The 23805-nt window shown below is 53.8% G+C and overlaps 2 protein-coding genes across 5 annotated transcripts in view; one reads left to right on the top strand and one right to left on the bottom strand.

Moving 5' to 3' along the window:
- PNKD (PNKD metallo-beta-lactamase domain containing) overlaps nt 1-23805 on the bottom strand; it is a 60190-nt gene that overhangs the window by 34873 nt on the left and 1512 nt on the right. The gene's annotated exons all lie outside the window — the stretch shown is intronic.
- TMBIM1 (transmembrane BAX inhibitor motif containing 1) lies at nt 5354-22030 on the top strand. Its single transcript, XM_086719616.1, has 12 exons — nt 5354-5508; nt 14280-14504; nt 15771-15871; nt 16692-16756; nt 16935-16988; nt 17490-17540; nt 18057-18096; nt 18370-18407; nt 18593-18680; nt 19002-19097; nt 20102-20155; nt 20566-22030. Exons 2-12 carry the CDS (start codon nt 14303-14305, stop codon nt 20710-20712), a joined length of 936 nt encoding a protein of 311 aa, XP_086575742.1. The 5' UTR covers nt 5354-5508; nt 14280-14302; the 3' UTR covers nt 20713-22030.

Here is a 23805-nt window from a genome sequence, read left to right as displayed (position 1 = left end):
CTCCTTAGCAATGCAGATTCTCAGGTCCCACCCTGAGAAGCAGAATCTGCATTTAGACAAGATCCCCACATCACTTGTTTGCACATTAAAGTTTGGGAGAGCCAAGTGGAGATACAGGGGGCAGTCCTCTGCGTTTCTTCCCTCAGGGACATAGGAAGCAAGGCCAAGGCTGAGAGTGAGGCTTTGGAGAAGGTGTTGGAGCGCTGAAGAGATTGAGGGAAGTGTGGAGGAATCATCTAGGGTGGGGATGTCAAGATGAATGACGAGAAAAAAACCCAAGTCTTCATGAACTCTGTGAGATCAGCCAGCACCTTCCTTCTCCCCTTCAGCCATGTGCGTGCAGGGCAGCATCTGCCCGCTGAGTTCCCCCAGGCAGAGAGGGGCAGAGCAGTGCGGTGATTCTCACGAGGGATCAGGGATGGAAGCTGGTTAAGATGGGGAGAGAAGCGGGGAGGGACAGGAGGAGGATGGGAGACGCATGAGTTGTCAGTCCTGGTGTGGTCACAATTGCAGTTGGGGTTGTTGAGCTGGAGAGACAGATGATGGTCAGGGCGTGGGCACTTGAAATTGAGATGACAGAGGGGGTGCAGTTACGGGTAACGAGAGGTTCCAGGGCAGCTATTATCTTGGGCTGGGAATAAGAGAAGAGGAAATGGCTGTTGGCTTTTTGGAGCGCGCAGTTGTTTAAGGCAAATGCAGGTAAAATATGAGGAAGGCCTTTCTGCCCACGAGAGACCTGCAGAAGCTGGGAATCCCCCAACGGGTCAGGGTGACGGAGGAGATCAAGGTCCGCAGCCGTGGAGGGCACGGTGTGAGGGCAGGATTGAGCTACACAAAGGCGAATTCACCTATCAGGTCCTGTTAAGTCTTCCTGAATGCAATCACGCTGACTGAGTCACTGGGCTTCTCTTTCAACCGACCACGGCAATTCGCAGAGTTTGCTAGGCTCCAAGTATTTGAAGACTGCCATTTTTAATCCTTATACCCTATTGTTACCTCCCTTAAAAAAATTTTTTTAATGTTTGTTTATATTTGAGAGAGAGACAGAGACAGAGCATGAGTGGGGGAGGGGCAGAAAGAGAGGGAGACACAGAATTCAAAGCAGGCGCCAGGCTCCAAGCTGTCAGCATAGAGCCCGACACAGGGTTCAAACTCATGAATCCTGAGATCATGACCTGAGCCGAAGTTGGATGCTTAACCGACTGAGCCGCCCAGGCACCCCTAATCTCCCTTTTTTAGAGATAAGGATATCAAGGCTCAGAGAAGTTAAGTAATACGCCCAATGTCACACAGCCACTAAAGTGATTTGAACAGAGCCCAGGTCTGTCTAGCACCAAAGCTGGCTGATATTCGGATTCACCAGGGGCCTTCGTTTCAGCCTCCGCTAAGATGCTGATTCACATTTCTGAGTCTAGGAAGAGGTATCCCCAAGGGAACTGACCTATTTTCACAAGCCCCTTAGGTGATTCTGATAGTCAGGGAAGATTGGAAAGCATTGCCCGGTGCCCTGGCCACAGCACAGTGGATGCCAGGCGGGTTCTGTGGCCCAGCCTTTGTCACAAGGTGACGCATCCAGGGAAGGAGCTCTTACCCAACCTGTCTCCAGTTCTATTGAGCTGCTAAGATCGCTAGCAACAGTACCACGTGCGTGCCATTTTCAATGCTTTTCACGTAGATGATTTCATCCGAGGCCTCAAAAGTGCAGGAGGTAGGAAAAAACAATATGATTAGGCTCATTCATAAGTAAAGAGATGGGCCCCAGGCCTGACGGCCATTCAGGGGCAAGACTAGGACAAACCTCTTGTTTCTGGGACATCCACATCCACCCTTCTTTCTACTCCCAATTTCTTTATGAGAGTGCTGACTAGGGGCACCTGAGTGGCTCAATCAGCTCAGGCCATGATCTCACCGGTTTGTGGATTCAAGCCCTGCATGGGGCTCTACCCTGATGGCGCAGAGCCCGCTTGGGATTCTGTCTCTTCCTGTCTCTGCCCCTCCCCCACTCGTGAACACTCTCTCAATCTCTCTCTCAAAATATATAAATAAACTTAAAAAAAAAGAAGAAGAAGAAAGTGCTGACTAATGTTTATGGATAATAAGACTAATTTTTAGAGGAAAGAGTTCTAATTTTTTAATGTTAGAATCCCTTTAATTCAACAGATGATGGGGCAGGGCTGTCTGAAGCTAGGGATGAATGAGACGTTGTCCTAGCCCTCCAGTGGGGAGAAAGAGGCATATTTACCCCAGGCTGCATTAAATGCCTTGAGTCAGTAAACACAGAGTCCTCTGGAAAAAAAAGGGGGGGACCGGCAGCTTTTTGGAGAAAGTGATAAATGAAAGGAACTTTCTTGGGTGGAGTAATGCATAAACTCTAAGTAATCAGGCACACTGCAGGAGGAATTTGTAGGACAGATGATTGGAGCCCTGGGGCTAGGTGCAAAGCTGAACTTTCCCTGCCCACTCCCTTCTGGTTCCACCTGGACTCCCGGGACACCACCCAGGGGCCCACTCCTCCCGGACCTCCCTTTGCCTCTCCTCTCATCAATCACTAAGCTTTGGCTACCCCGTCCCTAAAACAAACAGCAGCCTGATTCCTTTCATTCCCTCTACGCTGCCTCCAGCTGCCTCTGACTTGACTGAACTTGACTTGACTTTCCTCCCAGGGCAGGACTGACAGAAAGATACAAGACGCCCAGTTAAATTTGGACTTCAGATAAGCAAGGAATAGTTTTTAGTGTATTTCCAAATATTATATGGGGCAATGACACATACTTAGGGAAAAAATTATTTGTTGTATGTCTGAAGTTCAAATAAAACTGGTCATCCTGCATCTTTATTTGCTGAAGCCAGCAACTTCACTCTAGGGGCGCCAGCGGGCCTCCCGCGACCTTCCCAACCTCCTTCTAGGTGGCTGCTGATAGTCACATGCCTCCCATTGCCCTGGAGGTAAAATCTCAATTCTGACTCCCTGTCTCCGAGCTCAGCCCAACTTCTTGCCACTCCTACCCCACTCTATCCGCCCAATCTTAGATTGCTGGGACAAGGGGGCCCTAAACCCCTTGCTTAAGATAAGATGCTGTTCCCAAGTAAGCATTTCTTCATCCCAGCACTTGCCAAACTGTCAAAATTATAATTAGGTGGTCTTTAACCATCTCCCCTAGACTGTGAGTTTCTTGAGGACAGGGGCTATGTCCTTCAGTTTTGTCACCTCCAGAACCAGAAATTGCTGTCTGCTTGACAGACAATAGGGGCTTAATTAATGATCTGCTAAGAGTCTTATGAATAACACGTTTATCCCTTTTATCCAGGGATAAAAAGGGGTCAAGAGAAGGGTACTGAATGCCTCTGGTGTGCCCTGGGCTAGATGCTTCGTTTCAGATTCTTTTAGGATTATAATCTTGATTCCATGATCAGCAAATAGGCCCAGGAAAAAGCAAGCAGCAAGGCTTGCATGGGGCTTGGTGGTGTGTGTCCCCACATTCCACTTGCCCATGGGGCAGATGTGACTGCTGGCTGGGAAACAAATCTCCTTGGAGACTGTTCTAGCAGTTCCCAGAAAGTAGAGAGGTACTTTCTGGGGAACGGGCCCAAGGGTAGAGAACATGAAGGGGTGTCTGGAGATCTTTCCAGATTCTGCAAGGCTTTGCATCTCACCTACGGCTCTATTCTGATATCAGGGGACTTGCTCCGGTGAGCTCACGCTTTGGGAGGGGACTTCTTAAAATGAGGTCTGTGGCCCCCTAAGAACTGAATTTACATTGGGAGTTGGGGTGGCTGGGGGAGTTAGCCTGCCATAATGTCCATCAGTCCCCCTAAGTAACTCCTTTTTTTTTTTTTAATTTTTTTTAAACATTTTATTTATTTTTGAGACAGAGCATGAACAGGGGAGGGTGAGAGAGAGAGAGAGGGAGACACAGAATCCGAAACAGGTTCCAGGCTCTGAGCTGTCAGCACAGAGCCCGATGCGGGGCTCGAACTCACGGAGTGAGAGATCATGACCTGAGCCGAAGTCGGCCGCCCAACCAACTGAGCCACCCAGGTGCCCCGTTACTCCTTTTTAAATGGTATCTATACGAATATACATAGTATGTGTGTATGGGCGGGGGGGGGGGGGGGGTAATTTTAAAAACATCTGTATTTTAATTGGTTTGAAACATATAATCTATGTGGCAATTTTGCTTACTATGCTTACTAGTAAGCACACTGTTTTCACTTATGTTTGGTACGCATATAAGCTTCCAGATAAGTCCATGGGCCCCTCCTTCCTAAGTCTGCTCTATGACAGAGCTGGACTGACCACCAGAGATAATCATGTAAAGAAAACTGCTTAGTGATGCGTGTGGAATCAGGAGGGCTTCAGGTGGTCTTGGTGGTCTACCTGCATTCATTTCTAGCTGTGCTTCGTCAAGTCTACTTGCCTCACCCCCCGCCATTCAGAAAGTTAGCGCCCATGGGCTGTAAAAGACATTCAGCAGTACGTTGATCTGTAGCTTATTAGCACTAGATAAGCACCTGAAATAAAGCTGTTCCTCTACCAGCAGCTTTGGCGTAATGGAAAAAACATGGACTTTGCAACAATACAAACCCGGGCAATGTTTCAAAACTTGCCAGAACTCACTTCCTGGTTTGTGAAATGGTACGAGGAGGGCATCCTTGCATTAGTGACCGGGAGGGTTGACACGACAGGCACACTAATACTAGTAACCTACATCCCAAGTCAGGCCTTCTGACTTTCAAACACCTGCTTTCCTGGTTGAAGTAACTTCAATCGGGGAATGTCTCAGTTCCCAGGGTCAGAGATTCCCAGTTCCCTCTACATTTGGACGTTTGAAGTTTTAAACTTGCAAAGGGCGTTCGGCTTACAAGAAGAGAATTGTCAAGGGTGTTCAGGGATTTATGTCTAATAATGAAAAATGGGAAACAGTTTAAATGTCCTCCAGCAGGAAACTGATTTAATAAATCAGCACAGCTATGTGATAGAATACTTTGCGGCATTAAAATTACGCTTTTGAAGAATTATCTAGTGTCAAGAAAAAATGTTCTTGATAAAATGTTAAGTAAAATAAAAGCAATATTTAAAACATCATATAATATGACCCCACTCCAGGAAGACAAGTGAAACACATGGACGTATAAGGCAAAGAAGCACAAACGCAAGCGCTTTCCGCAGGGAGTCGGGAGGCGTGGAAAGACGTGATTTTCCTCCTCTATTTTTGTGTTTTGTCAGTTTCCATCAGTGATCACGTACTGCCTTTAAATGTGAGAACACTAGAATCACGTCGGGGCCTCGGCAGCCGCGCGCGCACGCGCGCGCGCAGCTGGCGGACGCGGGCGAAACCCCGGGCGGACCCCAGCGCCCCCTGGCGGCGCCCCGAGGCCCCGCCCCACGGGGTTGGGACGACGGGGCGGGGCGCGGAGCCCCAGCCCAGCCCAGGCCTGGTCAGCGCGCTCTGAGTCGGACTCGCCGCGCCGGGAGGGAGGCCGGGAGCGCACCGTCGGAGCGGTCAGGCAAGCCAGGGAGCCGGGGCTGGCGGGAGTTGGGGACCCCGTGTCGGCGGGGACGGAGCCAGAGCTGGGATGACGCCCCAAACTTTTTCCGAGTGCTCGGCCCGGGGAGGCGGTGCCGGAATGGGAATCTGTTGCCTTCGCCCTTGGAGTTTCGCTTTCCCGCTGCTCCCCGGGAGGCCGGGTGGCGCCTGTTTGGCGTTGGGAGCCGAGCAATGGGTGGTGGGCACCAGCGAGCGGGCCAGGGTCTGTGGGTGTCGCGTCCCCCTCTTTCTGGCGCGTGCGTCGCAGGGCGTGTCCCCCGTACGAGCCCCCAGAGTGGCCAGTGGCGCGTGGGATGAGGCTGTCAGGTCCCTCGGCTGGTGGGAGGGGGAGGGGAGCGGCCGGGGAGCCTGGTGCCAGCCTTGGTGTAGACAGGTGAATGAGTCTGTGAGTGAGTGGGGGGAGGGGTCAGCAGCCCTCTATGCTTGGCGTGGGGAAGTGCCACCCCTGTCACCGTGACTTTGCCTCAGCCTGCCTGCTTCCAGCCACTGTGCCCAGGCTGGATTCAGAAAGCTACAAGGAAGTACTGTCCTCCTCATGGCCTCTTTGGGTCAGCATAAAAACCCAACGGGAACATGGGAAAGGGAAAACAAGTGGAGCTGGGGAAGGAGCCAGGAGCCAGTGGGAGTGCCAGCAGGGGAAGGCTGCTGGGAGGCTTGGCCCTGATCTGTGGGTCCTGCATCAGCTTGTCCTCCAGGGTGTCCATCCCCTCTCACCCCACTGTGGCCTGGGTGTGGTATCCAGGGGGTGGCATTCTACCTGAGGAACGTGGACATGGGATTAAGTGGGGGTCAGGGAACCAGGGTCAGGGCCAGATGTCATGGCAGGTCCTTCAGGTGTCCAGTTCTCTGGGGCTCTGAAATATTCATCTCACCAGTGAGCTTTGGTTTCAAAGCTGGCGCCTTTGGCCTGGCCAGTGGTGGCAGGGGGAGCCAGGTGCTGCCTTGGGGCTGCTTTGTCGGGGGCCGAGGGGCAGCCTTACTTTCTCCTCACCTGCCTGCTGTCCCTGCCTCTCTAGCCATGGGACCCAAACAGAGGACCCAGTTTGTAACTTAGAAAGGAGTGGTGGGACCACACAAATGTCAAGGGCATTGACTTCTTCTGTCTTCTGGTGCCATGACCTCAGGGCCTCGCTTGTAAAAATGGGCACGTCAGAGACGTAATGATGGGTTACACCATAAGTGTGGGGAGAGCTTCATGTCATGAGCTGGGGTAATAGCCACCTCAGCTCAGACTCCTCCCATGGGAACAGGGGCCTCAGCTGGAAGCTGTCTACCTCAGAGCACTTCCATCCACCCCCCAAACTTCTCACCTAGGGTCCTTCAGAAAGCGCAGAGGCCCCAGAGAAGGGACATACACTTGTGTCTTCGGAGGGCTGCAGGGGCAGGGTCAGAGAGGGGAAGCCGAGATAGCTCTGGGAAGAAGGTCTCCGCTAACAACACGGTTAATGCTGATGTGGGCTTTCTTGAGCATTCTGTTGGGACTGCTGTACAGGGGAGGGCCTTGACCTCCAACCCTAAGAGTTGAGATTCTGGGCCAAAACTTGGGTCTTGTTTTGAAGTAGAGATGATATTCAGAAGTCTACAGGCCACAGTGCTGGTACTGAGGGTACTCCATACACCAGTCAGGGAGGAAGATAAGAATGAGTCCTTCTTCTTGTGTTTAATGATTTGTATTTTTCCCATGACAGCAAGGGGATGGTAGGCGATGCCAGTCTCCTGGTTCTATGCTAGTTGAAGATGTCCCCCCAGCCCTTGGCAGTAGATCAGTAAATTCCACCATGGAGAATATAATAGCAGCTGTCTGGGAGGTGGGGGGTAGAGAGGAGAAGGACCCTTGCTGTGGACGCTGGCTGGCAGTGAACTGACTCAGAGTGAGGGGGCATGCCTGTACTTCATGTGACTGCTCTCAGGGCTGGGTAGAAGGACAGGGGTTTTAAGATATGAGGAGTTGGGACATGAATCATTCTCAGGGTTGGGTCTATCTGTAAAACAAAGGTGGCCTGGTCAGGATCCCACAGGATATTAATTAGGTGTGCTCTGATAAAAATGTTTCAGGCTTGAGCAAGTTTGGAGGAAAACTGGGTAAAACAAAGTTGAACAGCTTTTGCTCAAGGCAGGGCTTCTCAGAGGCTAAAAATGCCCTTGTGCCTTGGGAATTTCCAAAAGGGGTATGGATTGTTTTTCAGACTTATCTGTTTCAGAGCTCATTTGTTAACATCTCCCGGGGTAGTGTTCTTTAGAGCAGTCTGGGAAATGCCTGGCTGGATGAATTTGGCTTTCAATGCCATGGTTCTGGGTAACGAGTCCCTCCCCTTTGCCCCCATGGGGGCTGATTTGGGGCAAAAGGAAGCCGAGGGAGGGCATTTGCCTGGTGGCAGGGTTAGAACTTTTGAGCCCGGGTCTCTCGCCTTCCTGCCTGGTAATCTTTCTTGTCTACGGTGTTACGTTCTTTCTTTGCAGACTCTGGGGTAAGTGAGCACCCAGGAAATGCTGGCTGCAGGGTCCAGAGGGCAGTATGGGGGCAGTTTGGGAGGAAAGGGCATTAGGGCCAGTCCCAAACCTGGAATGTGTCAGGTGCCTCTGCCTCTGCGGACATTTTACATCAGTAGTGACCCCAGCGTAGATTCCTTAGGAAATGTGTCACTCTGCCCTGAAACCTGTGGGTCATTCTGCCCTGAAACCCACTGCTCATTCAGAAGCAGAGGCTCTTGGAGTCGGAATGGACTTGATCTTTTGGTTCCATGTACTTGTTTTATGGAGGAGAAAAGTGAGTCCAGAGATGTGGAGTGGCCCACCCTGACTCACAGTGGGGTTAAGACCAGGACGAGAACTCTGCTTCCTGCCTTCTAACCCAGAGCTCTGGCGTTGGACTGACTTTGTGCAAGGGAAAAGGTCTTTGCTACCTCAGCCCGCCCCAGGTGCTGGCCTGGGCACAAAGGTGGCTGGTGGGCGTGCCTCAGGGGCTTCTGTTCCAAGCAGGTGTCAAAGCAAAGGGTATGAACTGTAAAATCAGACCTCAAATCTGGGTTCAAACACATCTCTGCTGTTTGCCTGCTGTGGGACCCTAGATCTGTTTTTGTCTGAATTTCAGTTTTATCTATAGAGTGGGGGTAAGAACATGCACCCCAGAGGGCCGTTGTGAGGCTCAGACGTACCTGAGTAGCCAATGACAGGTACATTACTTACTGCTGTGAGCGGTTCTCTTCCTTCCCTGCCTATCACAGGGAAGGGTTCGTTCCTTTCTGCACGGTGGGTTGTTAATTCTGCCTGCCTCTGCTCCCTCCTAGTCTTGAAGTCCAACTGAGAGGCAGAGAGGAAACCAAAGGAGGAGGTGGATAGGGGCTGTGTCTCTGAATTCTCCTCCCTCATCTGCATGGCCCGGCCTTTGGGACCATAGATGTGGCTGGGGTCGCTGAGCTCACCCACACTGCTGGCACAATTCTATCACCCACTGACGGGGGCTGAAGCTGTGGGGCCTGGGTTACTTCTGCTCTCCAGGGCATCTTCCTCACCCCTCTTAGCCTCAGATCTGAGAGAGGCCACTCTGGCTCGGGGCTGGGGCTGGGACGGAAGTCATGGGTTGGCAGTCTTATCTACTTCTGAGCAGGAAGGCATGATGGGGGCGGGGGGCGAGGATAGGGGGGAAAGGGTATCTTGTTCTGGCCCCGCCTCACTGGGCAGGGCTGGGGATGGAAGTTCCAAACCCATGACCAAGAGGCCCTTTTGTGGGCTGGGACAGGAACTTTCTTGGCATTGGGGTTTCCTTGTCTGTTAGATAACCGGATGATTTCTAAAGGCCACTCCGTCTCTTACGTCAGGTTTTAGATCCCCTCAGAGTCATCCTGTTATTCCCAGAAGCCAGGCAGACTGAAGGATAAGTTGATTCTGGGCCTCTTGGTCCGTGTGCAGCAGGCCTGGTGACTGCCCAGACACTCCTGGGTGTATCTTTTTTAGTCCTCTGCCCTGGTGGCTCTGTGCTGGGGGTGGGGGTGGGGAGAGCTGGAGGAGTTGGGGTAGGTAGAGGAAAAGGGAGGGAAGGAGACCGTCCTACGAGGCCAGGGGCTGTGTTCCTGTGCCTGCTGGGTGGGGTTTCCTGAGATGCACACTCTGAGCTATTCTTTCCATTCTGACTCTGGGCATCGGTTCCTGGCAGCGAGGAGGGCAGGCTGCCTGGACCAGTCAGCTGCTCCTTTCCGCCCCTCCCTCCAACACACACCCGCTTGCTTGCTTGCTTGCTTGCTTGCTTGCTTGCTTGCTATGACTCCGGTAGCTCAGGCCTCCTCTCTGCAGATTCCAGAGCCTTAACCCTTCAGGTGCGCCCAGGGGAGCCTGAGCCTGGGCCTCAGCTGGCCAGAGCTGTGGTGGCCACACCGAGGTGGCTCCGGGGGAAGGGGCTGTTTCCCCAAGGCTGTACCTGAAAACCTTGACAGCCAACAAGTCCTGTGTTTGAGCCCGCCCACTGCTGCTGCTGGGACGGCTGGGTCTGGAGGAGAAAGGAGAGCTTCTGGCTCCTTCTGGTGGGGGATTGGGGTCTTGACGATGGGGGAGCAGACTTAGATCTGTAACATGGCAAGGATGGGGCAGTTAGAACATCTTGATAACAGGCATGGTGAGGAAGAATGTTCTAATGATTCAGGCTGCCTGCAAGTGGCACAGCCTTGCTCCCTGTTGTTGGAGTGTGTTCAGGAGAAACTGAATGCCTACTGTGTTTTAGGAAAATTCATGCTTCCAGTGGGGACCCTTCAAGGTCCCTTTTAGCCCATGGAGACTGTGAGCTCCTCTACTAGCTACTGGCAGAACCCAGATGACCTGACTCCTGGTTTCTAGTCTTTGGGCATCAGTCATCCTCCCCATCTCTGGATCGTCTCCCTCCTCTTTCCCCTCCTTCTCTTTCAACTCCACATTCTCCAGCGCCTACCATTACTCACAGCTCTGAAAGTAAACACTGACCACTTCCCCCTTTCCCTACTGCCTAGGCAGAGGCGGGCCCCAAACCTCATCCTTCTCCGAGGTCTCCATGACACAGAGTGACCAGGGCCCTCATGTAGGCTGGGCAGCTGTCAGGGGGCAGGCCCGGCCGTGGGCCAAGGCTCCTGCCCGCCTGGCACTGCTCAGAGGTGGGTGTGGCTGTGTTCTGCCACTCCTCTGACTCGCCTGAATGCTCTCCCCTTCTCCTGTGCCCAGGACTGCACATCAGAGAGCGGGGATGTAGGCCCCGCCTCAGGTCCGGCAACATGACCATGACCATGGAGAGGTCACTCGACTTCCCCATCTGGCTGGTAAAGCGAGTGGGCTGGCTCACCTTAGATGAGAGAGTTTGCTTTTAGCTCTGTCATTTAAGAATCTCTAGCTCTGAATACCCTCTTAACCTCCTGGCGGTGTTTGGGAACTGGGAGATGGGGAATTACGGAGGGGCCTGAGTGGCTCCGTGTCCTTTGCTATGTGAGCCTTCTGTTGTCATTAGAGGGTCTTAAACGGGTAGCCGTGAGTGGTGACGAGAGGCTTAGATAGATGGGGCATCAAAATGAGAGATGAGAACATGGGGCTCTGCAGTCCGTCTTGGCGCTCAGGTGTTGACTTCATCACACCCTAGCTAAGTAACTTTGGGCAAGTGACTTAATTCTTCTAAGCCTCTATTTCTTCATCTGTAAATAGGGATAACATTATCCACCCTGTTGGACTACTGTAAGGACTAATAAAATAATAACTATAAAAAGCCAGCATTTACTGTTTTTATCAGGGGTCAGGTACCCTTCTAAGTGCTTTATGCATATTTTTACAACTCTGAGAAGGGTATTGTTAAGAGTATTAAACCCATTCTCCAGGTGGAGACAGTGAGTCATAGTGAGGTGACATGGTCAGTGCCAATCTCTGGTGAGCATGGGCTGGTGGCTGAGCCCTTGGAGAACTGGACTGTGAGCTGCTGTGTCTCCAGCAGGCGGGTCTACTGGTGAATTCCTCAGAAGAGTCAAAGGGAGGGGTGAGAACGTGCAGAGGGAGTCCCCATGAGTCAGCGGCCTCCTGAGCTGGACCAGGCCCCTGGAGACCTGGTGGCCAATACGAGGCTGACCTTCCTCTCCATGATTTACCCTGGGGCCGCAGCCCCTGTGGTCTGGAAAGGAGCCTGTTTGCCCAGCTTGGCTTAGAGGGAGGAGGGAGGGGCCACTGCTGGCCAGGCAAAGGGCAAGCCCCATGTCACTGGGTGCCTCATATTCACAATCTGTTAGAGCAGGAAATGAGCTCACAGATCATCTGACCCATAACACCTCATTTTATAGAGGAGCACCCCCAGCAGGAGACAGGGCCAGGTCATGGTGTCATCACCTGTGGTGGCCCAGCTGGGGCTTTAAACCACAGGGCCTTTCCTGCCAGTGCCTCTTGGGCCATGCTCAGCCTATTCATCTGTGTGCCATCACCCAGATAGGTGGGCATCACAGGAACCCCGGGCTGAGATGGATGTAATAATAACACATAGCCCTACTCCACAGTAAGTTGTTTTTTTTTTTTTTTAATATTTTGTTTTTTTTATGTAATCCCTACACCCAACATGGGGCTTGAACTTACAACCCTGAGATCAAGACTTGTATGCTCCACTGACTGAGCCCGCCAGGCACCCCTTTCTTTTTTTTAATAAGTTTTAGATATAGCCCTACTCCAAAGTGACCTGTTTGCACCTCTTCCTATAGACAGGATGCCATTCTCTTGGTGGAGTTAAAAGGGGATTCTTGGAGAGGGACGGGCAGAGGGGTGTAGGGAGAAGGAGGCTTTTGCCTCAGGGGAGGAGAGCCAGTTCGTGTTTCTTCCTTTTTCAAAATCTATTAAGATTCACATATTTATACTTATTACCCTATCCTTACGGAAGACCAGGACATTTCCAAAGCAGTTAATATCTGTTTCTTATGCTCACAACACTCCGTGTTTGGTCTTCTCTCGTTCTCTTTCACTCCTTATTTCCTCAGGTCGCCCTACTCCACTGTGCAGGACCTTCGCCATGACCCTGCTTTTGAAGCCTTGGTTTGCTGTCACACCCTCACTGTCAGAAAGGTCTTTCTTATTTCTGACCTGACACATTCTTGTTGTGCTGGCCCATCTACTCTGGGAAGATGGAGAACAGCTTTCCTCAAAGTAACCCATTTAGAGCCCTGGCCTGATATCCGATCCCTCCTCCCTCCCCTCCCCACCACCTTCCTCTCTGAATTATCCCAGTTCTCCTAAGAGAGAAGAGATAAGACAATTCTTTATCTGATCCCTGGACTGTGCGGGGTGCCCTAAAAAGAGAAGCTGGTTCTCTCTTCCTTCCAGCAGAGGTTCTGAGCACGTCTGCCTGCCTGGATCCGGGGGTGCTTCCTCCCTGGGGGGTCCTAAAGGTCTGCCCCTTGGGAGATGCTGTGGGAGGAGGTCATGGCCCTGTCAAGGCTTTTCAGGGACCCCCTTCTTAGCTTCTCCCAAGCCCCCATCTTTGCCACCTCAGAGGGGAACACCAGGCCAGGAGGACATTTATTTGGCCTAAGAGGCAGAAAGAACACAGCCTAATATAGAGGATGCAGACCCAGGACCCTGAAGGCCTCAGTTCCGATTGTACCATTAACCTGCTCGTTCTGTGGCCCTGGGGAGTCAAGAGTCACTTCACTGTTCTGCGCCTTGTTCCTCTTCTCTAAATTGAGCATTTGGGGCCATAAGACCTGGAGGTCCCTCTCAGCTGTGTTTTTGGGGTTCCCTCCTCGTTCCTCAGCCCTCCCCTGGCTGTGGGACTCCTCCTGCCACAGAGAAGACACCTGCTGGGTCTTGAGGCATGACTCACCAGTGCATTCTCCTTCCCACTTAGCCACAGCTCCTGCTGGGGAACAGGCAGGAATCACGGGGATACCAGAGGCTCCAGAGCCCAAAACATGGGTCTCTCTCCTCCCAGGGGGTTTCAGGGCCCTGTACGCAGTATCTACTACCTGGCAAGGCTGTGAAGAGAACAGTAGCAGCCATATGCTGCGACACCCATCAGATGCACCTTAGCTGTTATTTGAAGGAACCAGAAAGTCCTGTCTCTGGCCTCACCTTTTTTGTGCAGCTCCCCAGCCCTGAGTGCCCAGCCCCAGGCAGCTACTCGCCCAGGCCTCTCAGGCGTCCCCTGACTCAGCCACTGGCCACGGAGCCACTGGCCACGGGCCCACTGCCCTCCCGCTTGGGCCTGGTGGCTCGGCCCTGGCGCTAGCTTGTCCTCCCCCTCCACTTAGAGCCCTGGCTCCTCCCCAGCTCTGCCTTTCAGGCCTGAGGCTCCTACCAGCTGCTGTGGGGGCTGGGCTGACCCCTTCAATGGGTCCCAGCTGGCCGCGTGACTCACCCCCAGGCTTGGCTGGGGCCATCAAGCTTCTTCTGTGGTCACTGGAAACTTTTCTTAAATGAGCACAGGGGAGTTCCCGGGCTTCCGTCCCTCGTCTCTCACACCACTGATGCCCAGTGACTGCTCTGGGCTCCTGCACAAATCCCCCCTTCTGCTTTCCTGAGGGCAAGAAGCGGCACAGGAGGGAGGGCCGTAGACAGAAAGCTGGCATGAAGGCAGAGGGACAGGGGCTGAGCTGGTGGGGATGGGGAGGATGGCCTGTGGGCAGAGGATGACACTGTGATCACGATCAAGAGAGAAAATGTGAGGGTCCCCTCTCCACAGAGGCAGCCTGGACTGGGGCCCCGTGAGCTGGGTCTGGGCACTCCTGACTGATTTTCTCATCTCCATTTCAGGTGCCCTCAGCCCTTGAGCGGCCATGTCCAGCCCCAGTGCCCCCCCTCCGTATGAGGACCGCAACCCTCTGTACCCTGGCCCTCCGCCCCAGGGGGGCTACGGGCAGCCGTCTGTCCTGCCTGGTGGCTACCCGGCCTACCCGGCCTACCCACAGCCTGGCTACGGTCACCCTGCTGGCTATCCACAGCCTATGCCCCCCATCCACCCGATGCCCATGAACTACGGTGAGTCCCCGAGGGGCAGCTGGAGGCGGGGGGGGGGGGGGGACGAGGCAGCACTTGTACCACATGAGGCCACCTCTTTTCCTTCCATCTCAGCTTCCTGTCCCATCCCCTTTTTCATCTTCTCCTTAGATCTCTCCTGTTTCACGATCTTTGTTACCTGCCCCCACCCCCACCCCCCATCCCCTTAGCACCTGGCCCTGAGCCACCTACTAGCCCCTTTATTCAGCAAGGAGACTGAGTCCATAGACACACACCAGAACTTCCATATCAGGTGAGAAAGTGGCGGGGTAAGGCAGCTGGTTCCTGGAGGCCATTTCCGTGTCCTAGCTAGACAGTTGCCACCCCCTGGACTCCTCTCTTCTAGTAACTGCCTTTGGTACCTGAGGCACTTTTTTTTTTTTCCTTAAATATTCTCGATGCTGACAAGTCCTCATCCTTTAAGGTAACATCTGAGTCTTACAGACATCCAGAAGTCATTTGGATGTCTGATAAATGTCATGGCAGGTAAATGCTCTGTTTGGTCAGAAATGAGAGATTAGAATGCAGGGATTTTTCCTGAATGGCTCACATGCGGATTTTGAAAGCAGTGTCCAAGGAAGCATTGAAGGAATGTTTTGAGCCCCTGTAGCCTCTGGAATTCTGGGGCACGGCCAGCTCTCAGCTGGCCATCTGTGTTCTGTTGGGAATACTAGCACATCAGTCACGGTCACAGTCATGCTTTGTCCTGTGCACGCAGGCCGCTGGCATCCCCGAGTGCTGATGTTTGCCGGATGCAGATTATGCTCCTCACTCTGTTCTCCACCCTCCACACATACGCTGTGTTTCTATCTTCCTCTTCCTCCTTCCATCCGTGACGCCCCTGCTCCGGCCCTGCCAGCTCCTCTGGCTGAGGCCCCAAGCCCTGCCCCTGCCTGGCTTCCTCACTAGATCGTGACCCCTAGTTGAAGATCATGAGTGTTCATCCCCCAGAGCACCCAGGTGTGGGCCGGGCACCCCCATACAGGAGCCATCAGTGAATGCGCACCGATGGAATGGCTTACACCAAAGTCCCCTTGTGACAGGGACGCTCGGCTCCGCATGGTGCCCAGGCCATCCCTGGGTTACTCTGAGGGCATCCAGAGGACCTGATTTGGGTGAGGAGTTCCTGAGTTATACCCTTGTCTTTCGGCTGGAGATCCCTGAGACTCTGAGATAATGTCATGCAGGCTTTGGGATTGAGGCCACATGTCCCAGGTCCCCAGTTGGTCATATTTGATCTGTTCCCAGGCCCAGGCCAGGGCTATGATGCGGAGGAGAGAGCAGTGAGTGAAAGCTTCGGGCCTGGAGAATGGGATGACAGGAAAGTCCGACACACCTTCATCCGAAAGGTGAGATATGGGCGGGGAGGCCACTGTACGTCGGCTGTGGGAATGGGGTGGGGCCGGGGGTGGAGATGGCCAGGCACTATTAGTTCCGGGGCACTCATTCCCATGCAGATACGCTGTTGCCTTCCGAATTCTCTTTAGTCCTGCCCTGCCCTCAGAGGGGCCCCCAGCTCCGCTGACCCACGTTCCCCGCCTTTCACTCTTCTCTTCCTTGACCTTGTGGTGGGGGACAGATTCAATCTGGGAAAATCTAGGCGGGCTTCGCCAAAGTGTTCTGTCCTCCCCAAATGTCTTTCTCCTGTTAGACTGTGAGCAACTTGAAGTCAGAATGATCAAACTCTTTTATACTCCGTCCCTCCCCCATCTCACATCTGCACGGTGCCCTGCTCTGAGTAGGTGGATACCCGAGGAGGTAGATACCTGACAGATGTCACACTGAACTCCCAGAAGTGTGGAGGCCACACCCGGTAGTGCAGCGAGGCAGGGGGAGTAAGTGGGGAACTGAGGCTAAGTGTTGGACAGGGGGTGGGGGAAATGTCAGGGAGCAGCTGGAGGTGGGGGTCAGCTCTGAGGGTGCGTCTAGTATCTGAGCCAGACTCCTCAAGGGTGGGGGGCCTTTGGGCCAGGCTGCAGCCGAGGAGGGCCCTAGTGGAAATGAAGTAAGAAGGAGATCCTTCACCATTAAGAAGGGGCCCCCTCGCCCCCCGTAAAAGATGTGGGCAGGGTAGTAGGGTCTTTGGGGCTCTTGGGGGGGACTGGCTGCTTCCCGGGGGGACACGGGGGATGGTGACACATGCTGCCCCCACCCTGGCCTGTGTTCCAGGTTTACAGCATCATCTCCATCCAGCTGCTCATCACGGTGGCCATCATCGCTATCTTCACCTTTGTGTGAGTCTGAGGACTCGGGGGCCCCGCGGGTGGGGCCGGGCCCTGTGCTCAGATGGACTGGAAGGGGAGTTTGCATGTGGTGGCCAGGGTGGGCGGCGGGAACGCAGGCTGCTGGGAGGGCCTGGGCAGGGAGTGTGAGGTGTGTGACTCCCCTCCCTTGTCCTCCCCTGCTCCACAGGAAACCAGTTGGCGATTTCGTGAGGAGAAACCTGTTTGTCTACTATGTGTCCTAGTGAGTCTCTGCGCCTGTCTGCTGTGTGTGTGTGTGTGTGTGTGTGTTGGGGGTGGGGCAGGGAGATGAGCGGGAGACAACTGACCAGCTTTTCTCAGGGCAGCGATCAAAATGCTTTTTGAGGGGCCCTCCAGGCTGCCGGCTTTGCTGGCAAGGGTGGGTGAGACTCTTGGTGTGTGAGCCACCAAGTGAGGAGTAACAGCACCGCAGAGCTCCTGGGAGCAGGGGGTCGGGGGCTGGTGGCTGCATGCACACTGCCAAATGGTCCCCGGATTCTCCTAGTCTGTCTGCCACGGTCTCCTTCACCCTCCTTCCTGGCCAAGCCCCCTGTCTCAGAGGTTCTTGGTGTCCTTGGCGGGGGTACTTGTCCTGGGCGGCTTCCCCTCAGACTTCCCAACGGCCCCCAGCCTGCCGGCCTGGTGAGTGCCACCAGGCGGGGCCCAGATGGGGCTGAGGGGCAGGCTGGGCCTGTTGTCCATTTCCTCATCTCTCTCTCCCCAGTGCTGTCTTCCTGGGCACCTATCTGACCCTCGCGTGCTGCCAGGGACCCAGGTGAGTCCCGGAAGACGATGAGAAGGGATGGTGGGGGGCACGAGGGGGGGGCAAGTGTTTGGGGAAGCAAGGGGATCCCTAGAGCAGCTGCGTGGTCATGGGTGCGGTTGAAGTTGAGGTGCGTACAAAGTCCCCTGGGTGGGTGGGATCTATTCAGCCACGCGGCTGTAATTTTTACAGTACATCTGCAAGGTATGTAACGTTTTAACCATTTAACACATATGGAAAACCCAAGGCTCAGAGGTTGAGTAACTTTCTCACGGTCACGCAGTCATTGTAAGAACTGCAACTGGACCCAGGTGTTTGTGGCTCCATTGCCCAGGTCCGTCCCACTGCCCCATGTTGTCCCTGCATAGAACCCCCCAGCAGGTACCAAAGGCCATGCCCGCCTCCCCACCCCCAAGTCAAGGCCTAATTCTCTACGCACCTGAGCCAAGAACTTCCTTCTGCTAAAGGAGCCTCTGATACCGGGCTAGACCCAAGTCGCTTAATCACACATGGTCTCTTTCCTTTCAGACGCCGTTTCCCATGGAATATCATCCTGCTGACCCTCTTTGTAAGTCTAGAAGGGTTGAGGGAGGGTGTGGAGATGGTGTGAGAGAGAGAGAGTTGGTCCCAGGGAAGGGGCTGGGGACACCACTGTGGAAGATGTCCCTGGCTCTCTCCCCGACCCTAACCTGACCCATGGCATTGGTCTCATCACTGCCTCTTTCCTACTCAGTCACATTTGCCGCCCCCCCCCCCCCCCCCAGCTCTGGCAATCTACTGTGGCCATGCCTCCATGCCACCTTTCTCATGTGTTTCACTCTTGTCTCTGTCCTTCCCTCAGACTCTTGCCATGGGCTTCATGACGGGCACCATTTCCAGGTATATTCCAGGACAAACCACCGCACTCTTGTGAAGTGTCTGTTATGTGGGAGTGGGGCATCCCTGGGCTGGCAGTCATCTGCATGGGTGGATGCTGGGCAAGATCCTTCTAGAAGGGATTGTTTTGAAGTCATTCATACATGACTTATCTATCCCTTTGGCCTCTCTGAACTCCTTCTCCGCAGTGTGTATGAAACCAAAGCCGTCATCATTGCAATGATCATCACTGCCGTGGTGTCCATTTCGGTCACCATCTTCTGCTTCCAGACCAAGGTGAGGGTATGGAGGGCCCTTCCCTGGCCACCCCACCTCCTTTCTTCTATAAACCTGGCCCTCCAGGCTTGGCAGTTGAGCGGGACTGTGAGGGCCCAGACTCCTCTACACCAGGGATTTCCCTTGGAGAGTCTAGTCCCCTTCCCCTCCTGTCTGCAGCTATAAAACTGCTTCTTGTGTCTGTCCTTAGAACGTCATGGTTACGCCCAGGCCTTCCGAGAAGCAGCACTGGGACTCCCTGGAGGGGGAGGCAGGGCAGTCTAGCTGGGCTGCTAGTTGTGACACTTGTCTGACAGGTGCTTCCTCCTCCCTTCCTGGCAGGTGGACTTCACCTCGTGCACAGGCCTCTTCTGTGTCCTGGGAATTGTGATGATGGTGACTGGGATTGTCACCGCCATTGTGCTGTCCTTCAAATATGTGAGTGTCCTGGGAGAGCTGCGGTCCGCAAACCTAACATTCACAGGAGACTTCCGGTGTGAAGTGTTGCAGCACGCCCACGCCCCAGGCATCCGGGCAGGCTCTGACTTCTGGAAGCTCTCAGCTGGCTAGAAAAGGCACCAATGCTGGAGCACCATCCTTTGGTTAGGGTCGTCTCTGTTAGGAGATGGAAGGCCCTGGGCACCGTAGAACCTGAAGCCCTGGATGACATTACAGAATTCCTATGGGAAACAGTGGGTGAGATGTGTCTGGCAGCTGAAGTCAGGTTCGAGGAGGGAGATGGCAGATGGGCTTCGATGGAGGGGACCCCCGAGGAGGGGAGTGTGGTGCTGGGAAGGGAGGCGTACAATCAGGAGGGCCACCTGCCTACTTGACCATGGCTGGCCCTACCCTTCTGTGGACAGGCACCTGGAGGGCTGTTGAGCAGGCTGCCCTGGGGGTCCATGATTCTGACAGTCGTCAGGGTGGTAGTGGGGTTTCCCTCCCACACCAGGCCGCAGGAACCACTCTACTGAATGCTGACTATGTGTAGGGCTCTTCAAGCTGTACCTGCCTGGCTCCTGCCCCTCCCAGAGCTATAGCTCAACCACCTGCTTTCTTCCAGAAGTACAGTGGACACTTCTGTAACCTAACTAACTTTGGAGATTGGTTTTATATGACCCCTGGAAGATGGCCTCTGTTTTCTCTGCCAAATGTTACTGTTCTTTTTTTTAAGTAATCTCTATACCCAATGTGGGGCTCGAACTCACAACCCTGAAGTCAACACTCACATGCTCTACCAGATGAGCCAGCCAGGCACCCCAAATATGTTACTATTCCTAATTTCTTTCAGGATGTGGAAGGCAGAAGTAGTCCTTTCACATAGCTACCTTCCTGGGTCTCCCCACTCAGATGCCAGAATTCTGGGGGAAATGGCACTGAGGGACTGCCTGGGTCTGTGCTTTACTAAGATCTCTAACACTGTCCTTGTCCCCTCTCCCCAGATTTACTGGCTCCACATGGTCTATGCTGCTCTGGGGGCCATTTGCTTCACCTTGGTGAGTAAGGCCCTGCTGTCTCTAGGAAGGGGAGTGGGAGCTGGAGAAGAGGAACAGGTGGAGCAGGAGTTAGGCTGCTTGGGAGCCAGGGAGTGGGGCCACAGCTGCCCTTTCCTCTTTCCACGGTCAAGAGGTGACCGATTTCCTGGGCATTCCTGCCATCGCTCGTTCATTCGCCTGCTGTGAATACCCAGCAGGCTGTATTATAGATGATGGCGTGTCTTTCTGCCTTCCTAGACTGAACCATTTGAGGGGAGAGACCATGGGTTGTTCTGGTCATTAAAGAGTCCCTAAGTACACTGCATGGCACGGAGGCTCCTAGGACAGATGTGCTTATGAAACGAGAACCAGACAGGAGCTCTGGCCCCTGAGCCCCTGGGTCCTCACTCGAGCCTTCCCTGTTCCTGCAGTTCCTGGCTTACGACACGCAGCTGGTCCTGGGAAACCGAAAGCACACCATCAGCCCGGAGGACTACATCACTGGCGCCCTGCAGATCTACACTGACATCATCTACATTTTCACCTTTGTGCTGCAGCTGGTGGGGGACCGCAATTAAGGAGCACCTTCCACCCCACTGTGCGCCCACTGTGGGCTCTCCCTTCCCTAGAGGGCTGGGCCCTGTGACTGGAGTCCGGACCTCAGACCCCCTTCCTTCCCCTCCAGTAATGTGCCCAGTTTCCTTTCTGTCCTGGGATGGGTGGCCTCTGTGGCAGTGGATGTGCAGGGACCTGGCGGGGCTGGAGGAACCAGGGACTAACTCTTGCCTCTGGTAGACTTGGCAGGGACCAGGCAGAAGACGTGCCTTCTCCTTCCACCCACTCCGTGGCACCAAATTCTTCTCGACTGCTGGGGTTGCAGGGAGGACAGAAAAAGCCTATTCTACAGCCAAAAGGGAATATGAGAAGTAGAAGTAACTTTGGGGTGATGAGGTGTCCCCTCCCACCTCTGCCATAGGCTTCTGGGCTTGGTAGCTGAAGCTGTTTCCTCCCTCAACCCCCAACAAAGCCAGAGAGCTTTGTCCCCAGCCTCCTGGACTCACTGGCCATTATCCTGTACTCCTCTGACAACCCTTGGTGCCTTCCGGCTCACAAAGGTAGAAGAGATCTGTGCCCATGGGTCTCCCCTGCTTCAGTCCCTCTTCTTTCGATGGCATGTACATACTGTTCATTTGGAATAGGGGAGGACAAGGAGAGTAAGCAAAGCCAAGGACGGCCAAGACAGAACAGCATCTACCCTGGGCTTCCTCATGGCTTGTGGTGGTGGAGAGGGCAGGCCTGTCCACGGCCATCTGGTCCCCATTCTCCAAAGCTCCCTGGGGCCTCCCTGGGGGCTTCTGAGATCTCTGGTCAGAGAGACCTCTTGCTTCCTGTGCTCAAGCTGCTCAGAGAAGAAAGTGAGGAGCAAAGCTCGGGAGATGGGGTGGTTTGTAGGATTATAAGTGGGGCCAGGAAGTACCAGGGTGTAGAAAGGTCAGGTTGGGGGCAGGAAAATGCTCTGGGGTCCTCTCCCTGATCTGAGGGGTATGAAAGCCTACTGTGGTGTCCATGGAAATTTCTGTGTTCTTTCCTTGTGCTAACCTGGGAAGGATCCTGAGCAAAAGGAGACTTCCCCTCTCAGTTTGTTCTTAACTTGTGCTGGGGGATTTTAGACTTGAGCCTCATCTCTCCAGCCAGCTGCCACTTTCTTCGTGACACCAAGTGCCTCAAGCTGGAATGGGGAAGGAGGACAAGAGTCCTTCTGTCAGTGGGTGTAGAAACCAAATCAGCCCAAGGGTATACTTAGGACTTCTCTTAAGTACTTGGTCCTAAATATATCACACATAAGGACATAAGTAGAAACGTAATAAAGTTTTGTGTTTCGAAGTTAAAACCCTACTTGGCTCTGGTTTCTCTAAGGTGTCCACTCTGGGAGGGCTGGTCTGGCTCTGCCCAAACCGTCCACTTCCTACCTCTGCATTTTGGCTTGGTTTCCTCTACCTTGCCTAAGATCACAAAACATATTTTGCCCCAGTGCTTCCTGGTGACGGACGCAGTAGATCGGTAAAGGTTCAACCTTAGCAAAACTGGGTCTGGCGCGGATGAATGGTCTCTCTCTGAATGAGTGGTAACGTGACCTTTTCTGCATCATGGACCCTTCACAAAAGCACACGAGAGCTAGGAACTCTCTTACTCACAAAGCTGTATGTGTACACGTGATTTTCACACTGATGGGGGGAGATGCAACACAGGTTCAAGTTTAGAACTCATGTCTTAGAAACCACTAGTCCAAACCCTCTCACAAACAAGGAAACTGAGGCCCAGAGAGGCTGAGTCACTTGGACTAGACCAAGAGGAGTCGTGTTTTTTCGCCCACACCCTGAATGCCCTTTTTGATTCTCTTTTTTTGTTAGAGGCTCAGTAGGACTCCACCCTCCGGGCCAACAGCTCTGAGGGCCTGGTCCCCAGGGCCTGAGCCTAGGCTTGTTGTACTTAAGTCTCTGTGGTTTCCCCAACCAGCCAGCCGGGAACACTGAGTGCTTCTGTGAGAGGGAGCATATGTGAGTAACCAAGCCCTCCCTCTGCCCCTCCCATCCCAAGGGAATCACAAGCCCAGTCCTGGTTCCTTTCGGCTCAAAACACTTAATAACTTTATTTGCCTTTGGCTGGCTTCTCCAGAGGGGTGGGGTAGGGGCTGGCAGCAGCCTGGGCATCAGGCGCCCTCTGGTGGACCTCACAGGCAAGGACCAGAATCACGGCCAAACCCAAAGGACTTTGCGCTCTGGAGGCCACAGTCAATACGGTCTAGGGGAGGGGTGCAGTGTTCCTCAGGCTTGCACCCCCGACCCGGCTTCAGGAGGCGGGGCATGTTGGGAGGAGGCCCTGAACCTCTGGCTCTCATACTCGCCCGTGTTGGATGCCCGCATGTTCTGCCGAGCCTTCATCTGCTTCAAACGGTCCTTGTCCACTTCCCGCTTGGTGAGGATGAAGAGGAGGACACCACAGGGGAAGCCGATGGCCCTAGGGGTGGGGAGATGTGCATGGGGTTTGGGGAGGGGCCAGGCCTGAGCCAGTGGAGCTGGGGGAATCTCATTCCAGCTTCATCGATGACACGCACACTGCAATACCTCTTGTGTCTATGCAGCCTCTGCACTGGCTGCTGGAGGGTCCCAAGCAAATCAGAGCCTGCTGCTGCATTGCTTAAGACTCTGTAACAGCGCTCCGTCACTTTCTGGCCAAATCCAAACTCCCAGGCACAGCACCAAAAGCCCAGTGTGGTTGGGTCTCTGTCCACCTTTCCATTCCTCTCCCCTATAGCTTGACACTCCTCAACACGAGTCCCGCAATCCTGCCATACTGACTCTGCAAGGTTCTCCAGACAACCCATCCTCTTTCCTTCTCCAAGTGTTGGCAAAGTTTCCCTCTACCTTAACTGCCCCACATCCCCTCCCAGGCTCCCCCTCTTAATCTCAGTAACTGCTACTTGGGAGACACTTTGGTGTGGGGGAAAGGGCATGGAGTCACAAGACCTGGTGAGAATCCCACCTCTGAGCCTCAGTTCCCTCCTGTGAAATGAGACGTAATTTTTGTAATGCTTTTTGTTTTTTGTATTTAGGGGATGTACTATTTATCTCAGAAAAGCTAAAACGTTACACTGTAAAGTACCAGCACAC

The sequence above is a fragment of the Puma concolor genome, chromosome C1 (assembly GCF_028749965.1).
Source record: "Puma concolor isolate L17-30 chromosome C1, mPumCon1.1.hap2, whole genome shotgun sequence".
Classification (NCBI taxonomy): domain Eukaryota; kingdom Metazoa; phylum Chordata; class Mammalia; order Carnivora; family Felidae; genus Puma; species Puma concolor.
The sequence above is the reverse complement of the archived record's forward strand: the minus strand, read 5'-3'. Positions and strand labels throughout refer to the sequence as shown.

Excerpts from the sequence above, each read along its gene's own strand:
- TMBIM1 (XM_086719616.1), top strand. The coding sequence starts at position 14,303 with ATGTCCAGCCCCAGTGCCCCCCCTCCGTATGAGGACCGCAACCCTCTG. Across the intron at positions 18,097-18,369 it reads TCATCCTGCTGACCCTCTTT|ACTCTTGCCATGGGCTTCAT; the intron begins GTAAGTCTAGAA and ends TCCTTCCCTCAG. Across the intron at positions 20,156-20,565 it reads GGGCCATTTGCTTCACCTTG|TTCCTGGCTTACGACACGCA; the intron begins GTGAGTAAGGCC and ends CTGTTCCTGCAG.